We start from the raw sequence: 9,167 nt of genomic DNA on the forward strand, positions 1-9,167 counted from the left end.
GGAGTTCTATAAGCTTATTGAGGAAGGTCTACAGATGGAGTTATCTGGTACAGGTGCCTTGGTGGCCCAGATGAGAGTGGCACCCGTGTTTCTAGAGCAGGTGGCTCAGAAACAGCATGAGGACCCGGAGTTAGTAAAGATTGCCAGGACTGTTCAGTCAGGCAATGATAGCGAGTATAGATTCGACAGTAAGGGGATCCTCCGCTATGGGAGCAGACTATGTGTACCAGATGACATTGGGCTAAAAGGAGACATTATGAGAGAAGCTCATAATGCGAGATACAGCATTCACCCCGGAGCCACCAAGATGTATCAAGATTTGAAGAAAGTTTATTGGTGGCCAGCCATGAAGAAAGAAGTGGCACAGTTTGTGTCCGCCTGCGAAGTGTGTCAGAGGGTGAAGCTGGAACATCAGAAGCCGGCTGGAATGCTTAACCCGCTACTTATTCCAGAGTGGAAATGGGAGAATATAGCTATGGACTTCGTAGTGGGGTTACCGGCGACGTCCAACAGATTGGACTCCATATGGGTGATTGTGGACAGACTCACCAAATCTGCTCACTTCATCCCTGTCAGGAGTGGCTACTCTGTGGACAAGTTGGCGCAGGTATATGTGGATGAGATCGTCAGGTTGCATGGGGTTCCTGTTTCGATAGTGTCAGATAGAGGGCCCCAGTTCACCTCCAGATTTTGGCGGAGTCTGCAGAATGCCATGGGTACTAGGTTGGATTTCAGTACTGCCTTCCACCCCCAGACCGACGGACAGTCAGAAAGGACCATCCAGACTATCGAGGATATGCTCAGAATGTGTGTGCTGGACTTTGGCGGTTCTTGGAGGCAGCATCTACCTTTGGTGGAGTTTGCCTACAACAACAGCCATCATGCTAGCATCGGGATGGCTCCATATGAAGCTTTGTACGGAAGGAAGTGCAGATCACCTGTTTGCTGGGAGGAAGTAGGAGAAAAGGCCTTGGCAGGGCCTGAGTTAGTAGAGATCACTAGCAGGGTGGTACCCATAATCAGAGAGAGAATCAAGACTGCTTCAAGCAGACAGAAGAGCTATGCAGACGTCCGCAGAAGACAGTTAGAGTTTCAGGAGGGGGATCTGGTATTGCTCAAGGTGTCTCCAATGAAGGGAGTGGTTCGCTTCGGGAAGAAAGGTAAACTAGCCCCACGATACATCGGACCCTTTGAAATCTTGCAAAAGATTGGGAATGTGTCGTACAAGCTGGATTTACCTGCTTCAATGGCGAGAATCCATCCGGTTTTCCATGTTTCAATGTTGAGGAAGTTTGTGTCAGATCCGAGCAAGGTTCTTAGTGAGCCTGATGTGGAGGTCCAAGAGGATCTCACCTATGTTGAACAGCCAGTGCGGATCTTAGACACCCAGATTAGAAAGTTAAGAAACAAGGAAATCCCGATGGTGAAAGTCCTGTGGAACCACCACAATTTGGAGGAATGCACTTGGGAGACACGGGAGTCCATGCTCCAGCAATACCCTCATCTCTTTTAAGGTTAGATCCCTATGTGTTTATGTGCTTATATATGTTGTGTTGTTTGCTATGCATGTGCTAGTTGAGGAACATTCGGGGACGAATGTTCTTAAGGGGGGGAGAATGTAACACCCGGCTAGACTCCGGTATCGGAATTCCTACCGTCCGGTGGAATTTCGGATGTCGGGAACTTCTAGAAGGGTAAAGACATGTTTTATAAAATGTTTTCATGAATTTTAATGTTTTAAAGTATGAAACTAAATGAGTTTTTGCATGAAAATAGGATTGGAGGAAAACCCAGGTTCGGCCGCCGAAAGCCAAGTTCGGCCGCCGAACATGCATGCGTTTTGGAGGCACGTTAGGCCCCCGAAAGCATGAGTTAGGGAAGTTCAGGTTCGGCCGCCGAAAGTCAAGTTCGGCCGCCGAACATTTGCATGGATGCGGAGGCACATTCGGCCCCCGAACGTGGCCTGGCCAGCCACTATATAAGGGGCACTTAGTCGAAATGGGCGAGCTTTCTCCCATTTTCGGCCACAGCAAGCTTCCGACTTTCCCTTTGCAAACCTAGTGTTCTTCCTCCAAATCTCCACCATTTTTCTTGAGTTTTAAACTCACATTGCAAGTTTTGAGCTTTTAAACCAAGTTTTGGAGCCTTGGGAACTCAGGAGCTCATCTTCGTGGATCTCCAAGTTTAGGTCGTCTCCCTCTCGATCTTCAAGAGGTAAGAGCCGATCTTAAGCTCCTCATATGTTTTAAGTAAGTTTTATGCTAGATCTATGGGTAGAAATGCATGTTAGGTTATATGTGGAGTTATGGGTTAATCTTGATGTCTTGGACAATGTATGTTGTTTTTGTGTGTTTGAAGTGTTGTAGTTGGGGTATTTGATGTTTTGAGGCCCCTAGGAACTTGTATGCATGTTTTAACTGAGGTATATGCATGATTGGTGAGTTTGGAGGCGAAAATGCATTTGGGAGCCAAGTTTCTGCCCTTCGGCAGAAACCAGGTTCGGCAGCCGAAGGCACTTTCGGCCGCCGAACATGGCTGGTGAGGCAGGCCTTTCGGCTGCCGAAGTTGCCCCCGAAGGGAGACTTTCGTCTCTGTCTGGGACTTTCGGCCGCCGAAGGTGCCGCCGAACATGCATGAGTTTCGTCTCTGTCTGGGAGTTTCGGCCGCCGAAGGTGCCGCCGAACCTGCCTGACTTTCGGCTCTGGAGGGACTTTCGGCCGCCGAACCTGCCGCCGAAAGTGCCCTGTCCAGCCATTTCTTGCATGTTGTTATGGGATTGTTTCATGATGTTTTAGGGGGTTTTTGGGGAGTATATTAGAGTTATGTTCATGTATGTTTGGTCCCTCATTGGAGTCCACCTGTGTAGGTTCGGACCCGAGGAACCGAGGACCCCAGCAGTGAGCCAGCTGCTACAGAGTTTGTCAGAGCTAGCCAGAGGTGAGTGGAATAAACCTTAAGTTTTAAATAAATGAAATATAAATTTTGAGCATGATCCATGCATCATGAATGCCATGAGATATAATAGGTTGCTTGCATTAGTATTCACGAATATGTTGCATTGCATTTATGATGTTAATGTTGATGTGGATTGGTTATTGGATGATCCTTTAGTCCTCATATGATATGATTGATGTTATGGCATGTTATGGTATGGAAGTCCAGGTTGTACCCATTCTACGTCCCTGGCACGATGTAAGAGAAAGTCCAGGTTGTACCCATTCTACGTCCCTGGCACAGTTGGTCCACATGATATGTTATGATAAGGGAAAGACCGGTTGACCCATTCTACGTCCCGGCACAGTTGGACCTATGTAGAGGACTATAGGTGACAATACCATCCGAGATGTGATTTGTTGCATTCCATGAAAGCATGAAATTTTAATATATTGTTTTATACTATTCTGCTCACTGGGCTTTGTAGCTCACCCCTCTCCCCTAACCCCAGATGTGCAGGTACAGGGTAGATCAGAAGGTTAGCCAGAGTTTTTGAAGTATGTCTTATGTTGTAATAGCTAGATTGTGGACATGACGATTGTACTATGATGTAATGTAAAAATATTCAGAATGTTATGTAATGAGGTATATTGAGGTTATAGATGTGCTTGACCCTATGAGTATTGTAATCCCTTGATACATGATCTATAGAAATGTTTTATAATGTTTATGTTTAAGCCAACTCATCTTATGTGGTATCGCCCGTTGGGGCATTGATGAGATCCCACAGAGGGATCATGATTATGATCATGACTATGTACATGTATGTTCAGGTTGAGTTGGTGTATGAGAAATGAAAGAAAAGTTTAAATTTTTATGCATGTTGTTGATCATGTATGGGATTATACAGGTTTACAGGTTATATGACAGGCTTGCTAAGGGTCCCGGCGGCCTTAAGTCGACCCGGATCCTAGCGCCGGTAGCGGTCCGATTTTCGGGTCGTTACAATAGGCTTGACCCACGTACTGAAGCAGATCCAGGAACTTATCTGTGAATTCATCAACACTCATCTCATCTGTTTGTCGCAACTGTTCAAATTCAATTATCTTCATCTCTCTGGAACTATCAGGAAAAGCCCACCCTGCAAACTCATTGGCGAACTCTCCCCATGACATGCTGTCCATTCTAGGCTCCACATAATTCTTAAACCATTCTCTGGCTTTCCTGCACTTTATTGTGAAACCTGCCATCTCAATGGCTCTCCTATCATCTGCTCCCAATTCACTGGTGATCATCCTAACTGCTCTGAGGTAATCAAATGGATCATCTCCCGTGTTGTATTTAGGAGCATCCAATTTCAAGTATTCCGTCATTTGGACTTTACCTCCAGATGAGCTAGGTTCATGTCTATCAACAACAGGGGCTACTGGTTCTGGTGGTAATACTGGGTCATTTAGCTCTAGGTGTGCTGCACTTGGACGGGTAGGGGAAGATGGATACATAGGATATGGTGGATAGTAGTGAGGATATGGCATATATGGCATGTATGTAGGATATGGGTCAAAACGAGAGTATTCCGACATACCTCCCATCGGATACTCTGGATAACCAAAACCTGAGGTCTGAGCACCTCCCTGCGACTCTCCCATACCTTCCTCAAAACTGCCTATACCCATGCTATCATCTCTAGACTGATCAATTTCCATAGCCTCCCTCTCTTCCTCTGATCTTCCTCCTCTAACCACTCCTCTTCTGCTCTCGTCTACAGACCTTCTAGGGTCTATTGACATGCCTTCCCTGCTAGATCTCTGAGACCTTGCCCTTGGCAATGCAGGAGGACGAGCAGCTGGTCTTTCACTCTCTGGTGGGACTCCAGTCAATCGAGCTGATCGACGAGTTCCTCGCATCTTTACTCTCTGGAAACACAACATATAACATACCACTTTAGCATTTAAACATCACATATCATACACATACAACACTCATGGCATATCATAGCAGATAGGACTCAAGACCCTATCCTAGTGGACATGATTTCCTATTGTGCTTGACCACTTCTAACCTGTCTGAGCCCAACACTGTCTCTATAGGTCCGATCATGTGAACCTAGGGCTCTGATACCAATCTGTAACGACCCCAAAATGGACCGTCACCGGCGCTAGGATTCAGGTCGGCTTAAGGCCGCCAGAACCCATAGCAAGCCTGCTATACTCTCTGTGTACCTGTAAACCTCATACATGATCATACATTTTATGTGAAAATAAAACTCTTTTCTGAACCAAGGCTCAACCTGTGCATGCACTATCTCTGTACTCTGTACTCATGTACTCTGTACTCTGTATCCCTGACTAGAGCTTGCTCTAGATGGGTTAACTCATACCTGTTAAGCCTGGATTTCACATACAGGAAAACATATATACATATACAGATCATGTACACAACATACATCACTAGGTCTAGGTCAAGCAACAACTATTACATCTCTTTAATATTACATGTCCACTCTAAGCTATTACAGATCTCTTCACTTTTCCTGTACTCTGCTGGACTGTCCCTGTACACTGTACACTGAACCTGCAAAACTGGGGTTAAGGGAGTGGGATGAGCTCTATAGCCCAGTGAGTAGAACAGTAAAACATCTCAGTAAAATATGATCTCATGGAATGCACCATATCACAGACAAGCCACATCAAGAGTAAACCTGTCACCACATAGTCCCAGTAACTCTGTGCCAGGGCGTAGTCAAAGGCTCCTGGACTTCCTGTCATATATGTATATGTGTATATAACACCATTGTACTTACCATTGCCAGGGCGTAGTCAAAGGCTCCTGAACTTTGCTATACCTGCCAGGGCGTAGTCAAAGGCTCCTGGACTTTGCTATCATTGCCAGGGCGTAGTCAAAGGCTCCTGGACTTCCTGTCTGAGACTATTGGATCATTCAGCATTCACTCACATCACCAAATAACAATGCAATGCAACATATTCGTGTATACTAATGCAATCAACCTATGGCATAATCATGATGCATGAGATATGCTAAAAGCAGTTTGTGGTTCAATTAAAAATCATCAGTCTTAAGTTTAGTTCCACTCACCTCTGGCTGTCTGGACTGACTGACTCTGCAGGTTCTGAACCTCTGGAGCAGTACTCACTGCTGCTCTCTCTGGTTCCTCTGGTCTGTATAAGCACATAAAGACTCAAATGAGGGACCAAACAAGCTTATGACCAACTCTATTAAACTCCCCAAGAATCCCCTTACACTCACTCTAATATCCATGCAAAGCATGCAAAGGAAAGCTGGACAGAACACTTTCGGCGGCAGGTTCGGCGGCCGAAAGTCCTCTCCAGAGACGAAACTCAAGCACCTTCGGCGGCCGAATCCCCCAAACGGAGCCGAACATGCACAACTCGCGGGGGCAAGCTGTGGCAGCCTAAGCTACCATGCAAGAGGTTCGGCGGCCGAATGAACCTTCGGCTGCCGAACCTGAGTTCATCCAGAACTCAGCTTCAACGGCAAAACATCTCCTCCTTCCCTTCAAGCTCTCCATACATGCATATACCAACTCCTCAACACACATATACATAAGTATATGATCACAGGGGTCCAAAACTATCTAATAACCCCAAACAACAAATCCAACATAACACATAAACATGTATACATGCATAACTCATCAAAACTATCATTAAGAACCTAAACATGCATCTCCTTCCACAAATCCCCCTAAAACCTTCAGAAAACATATTCAAGAACATCACTTACCTCCTGTAGTAAGAAGCTACACACTCTGAACAAGGGAAAACGGATCACCTCCTCTCACACTCTTAAACTCTCTCAAACTCACTTTTTGCTTCACAATCTTCAACACTTGGTAAATGAGCAAACTCCTGCATGAGCTGCTCAAACTCAGCAAATAAACCAAGGGAGACGTGGCCAAACTTCTGGCAACAAAGGGGACATAACACCTGTCCAAAATGCTGACTAAGGATGCCCAAAAGCTAGCTGGCCAACTCAGTTTCGGCTGCCCAAACGCATGCAAAACCATGCAACATTCGGGGGCCGAACTCACCTTCGGAAGCCGAACACCTTCGGCGGCCGAACTTACCTTCGGCGGCCGAACTTGGCTCAACTGCCTTAGGTTATTTCAACTCAAAACTCACTTCCATTAACCGTAAAACATCACTACAAATCATACCACATAGTAAAAATAAATTCTACCTTTTTCTAGAATTTCGACACCCCGGATTCCACCAAACAACAGGAATTCCGGTGCCGGACTCTAGCCGGGTATTACAGCAATGGTTTACAATGTAGATATGTGAGTCAATAGTAATATTAATTAACTCCTTTAATTTATTTATTATTTTATAAGTGTAAGGGATATATTCAAGAGGCCGTCTTATTTTAGTATATTTTGTTGATACATTAACTTTTTTTAGCTATAGTTTGATATATTATTGATACTGCTAATATTTTATTTTTCTTAGGTATTTATTTAGAGTTATCCTCAAATTCTCAACTTATTGTTTATCATGTAGGCATGTTTATTGACATATTATTATTTATATTTTACTTTTAATTTACACATGATATTTTTCTAGTTTTATCATAATATAAATGGCACCTAAATGAGAATATGGTCAAAGTAGTAAACATGATCATGATAAACGGTCACGTGACAACAAGGTAATGTGTGTTTATTTATATAGATTGATTTTAGATTTTATTAATATAACATTTTAGAAATTTATATATTAGGAAAAGCACGAGGCGTTGATTGGAGTAAATATATAATATCTCCAATCCGGTCACAGGCTACAAGTATCAAATTTTTTTATTATAAGTGTTAATTTAATTTTTATGTGATTATTAAAGTTTTTTTTTTTTGAATTATTATAGGTGTTAATTTAATTTTTATGTGATTATTAAAGTTTTTTTTGAATCCAGATACATGTTGGGCTATTTCAGTAGCGGCTGTAATTGAAGCATGATGTAACATGGTTCTTACAGAAGAGAACAAAAATTCTTGGCTCTCTTTATCTACTCAGATGTTAATTAACCTACTAGGTGATCTTACCCTTACTAATTTTAAATCCCTACATGAAGTATTAGTCAACGATGGGCTATATATGGAAGAGGAATGTCCTTACATAGGAAAAAAGCCTTGTCATATAAGACAGGTAAGTGTCTAACATGTCTCTCATTAATTCAAGCCAAATTAAATAACACTAAAATTATGCTTCATTTATTCAGATACGAAGAGGTATAACAGCCAAAATCACTGAAACTCGGTTGATAAAGAAGGAGATAAATGAAGCACAATTGGTGAAACTCGGTTGATAAAGAAGGAGATAAATGAAGCACAATTGGAGAAAATTGTTACTGAAGGACCTATAATGGGTGTCATTCGTATTTCAAATATTTTTGCAAAATTGAAAAAAGAGGTAACTATAATTACAATTAAATTTTGCTTTTATTGACTATCATTTTATTTTAAAATAACTAATTAATTATACATATTACAATAATGTAGGATATATATAGAGGATATGAAACATCAGAGGAAGGTCTACTGCATTTCGTAGTTATTGTTGGATTTGGAGTTGATAAAGATGATACCAAATATTGGAAGTTCATAAATTCTCATGGAAGAAATTGGGGTAATGAAGGACATGGAAGAATAATAAGAGTATCAGGGAAATCAATCTTTGTCTATATATGGTATCCTGAGGTTGGAAAATATTATTTATTTACAATCATTTCATGTAATTGTAGTTTTAATTTTATGTTTAGTCATTCTAATTTGCTATATCTTTAATAATTGAAGGGAATTGAGTTGGTGGATTAAGCCGGAGAATCAAGTAATGTTTAGAATCTTGGCTGGTGAGAAGTGGTCTTCACATCTAAAAACATAGACCATCATAACTCAGGATGTTCAACCATTTGACTGCATAATGGAAATTGCGGCCTCAAATTTCACTTTACGGAGAAAAGTGGACACAATACATCTATACTTCAAAGCTTGAAACCTTAGTCCACATTTGAAATTACTATTGTGTGCGCGCTTTTGGATCATACGTTCATCGTAATGAAACTTTGAAATAAAAGGCCTCCTTCTCTCATTAGCTTTCTTTAAAATTAGTGATTGAGGTCGACTATATATATCTTTTTCTTTGTAGTAAAGCTACCAAGTTGAATATTTCAATCATTGATAGCATACTAGATGCCCT

At 42.2% G+C, this 9,167-nt stretch overlaps 1 protein-coding gene across 1 annotated transcript; it reads left to right on the forward strand.

Moving 5' to 3' along the window:
• Positions 1 to 7,934: 7,934 nt before the first annotated feature.
• LOC110602081 (cathepsin L-like) lies at positions 7,935 to 8,785 on the forward strand. Its single transcript, XM_043951398.1, has 4 exons — positions 7,935 to 8,117; positions 8,286 to 8,381; positions 8,471 to 8,668; positions 8,765 to 8,785. Exons 1-4 carry the CDS (start codon positions 7,935 to 7,937, stop codon positions 8,783 to 8,785), a joined length of 498 nt encoding a protein of 165 aa, XP_043807333.1.
• Positions 8,786 to 9,167: the final 382 nt, after the last annotated feature.

Source organism: Manihot esculenta, chromosome 15, assembly GCF_001659605.2.
Source record: "Manihot esculenta cultivar AM560-2 chromosome 15, M.esculenta_v8, whole genome shotgun sequence".
NCBI classification, from domain to species: Eukaryota; Viridiplantae; Streptophyta; class Magnoliopsida; order Malpighiales; family Euphorbiaceae; genus Manihot; species Manihot esculenta.

What these genes read in the sequence shown, in the direction of transcription:
- LOC110602081 (XM_043951398.1), top strand. Translation starts at nt 7,935, where the DNA reads ATGGTTCTTACAGAAGAGAACAAAAATTCTTGGCTCTCTTTATCTACT. An exon ending in AGCCTTGTCATATAAGACAG is followed by an intron (nt 8,118 to 8,285) that starts GTAAGTGTCTAA and finishes TTGATAAAGAAG; the next exon opens with GAGATAAATGAAGCACAATT. An exon ending in TTGCAAAATTGAAAAAAGAG is followed by an intron (nt 8,382 to 8,470) that starts GTAACTATAATT and finishes ACAATAATGTAG; the next exon opens with GATATATATAGAGGATATGA.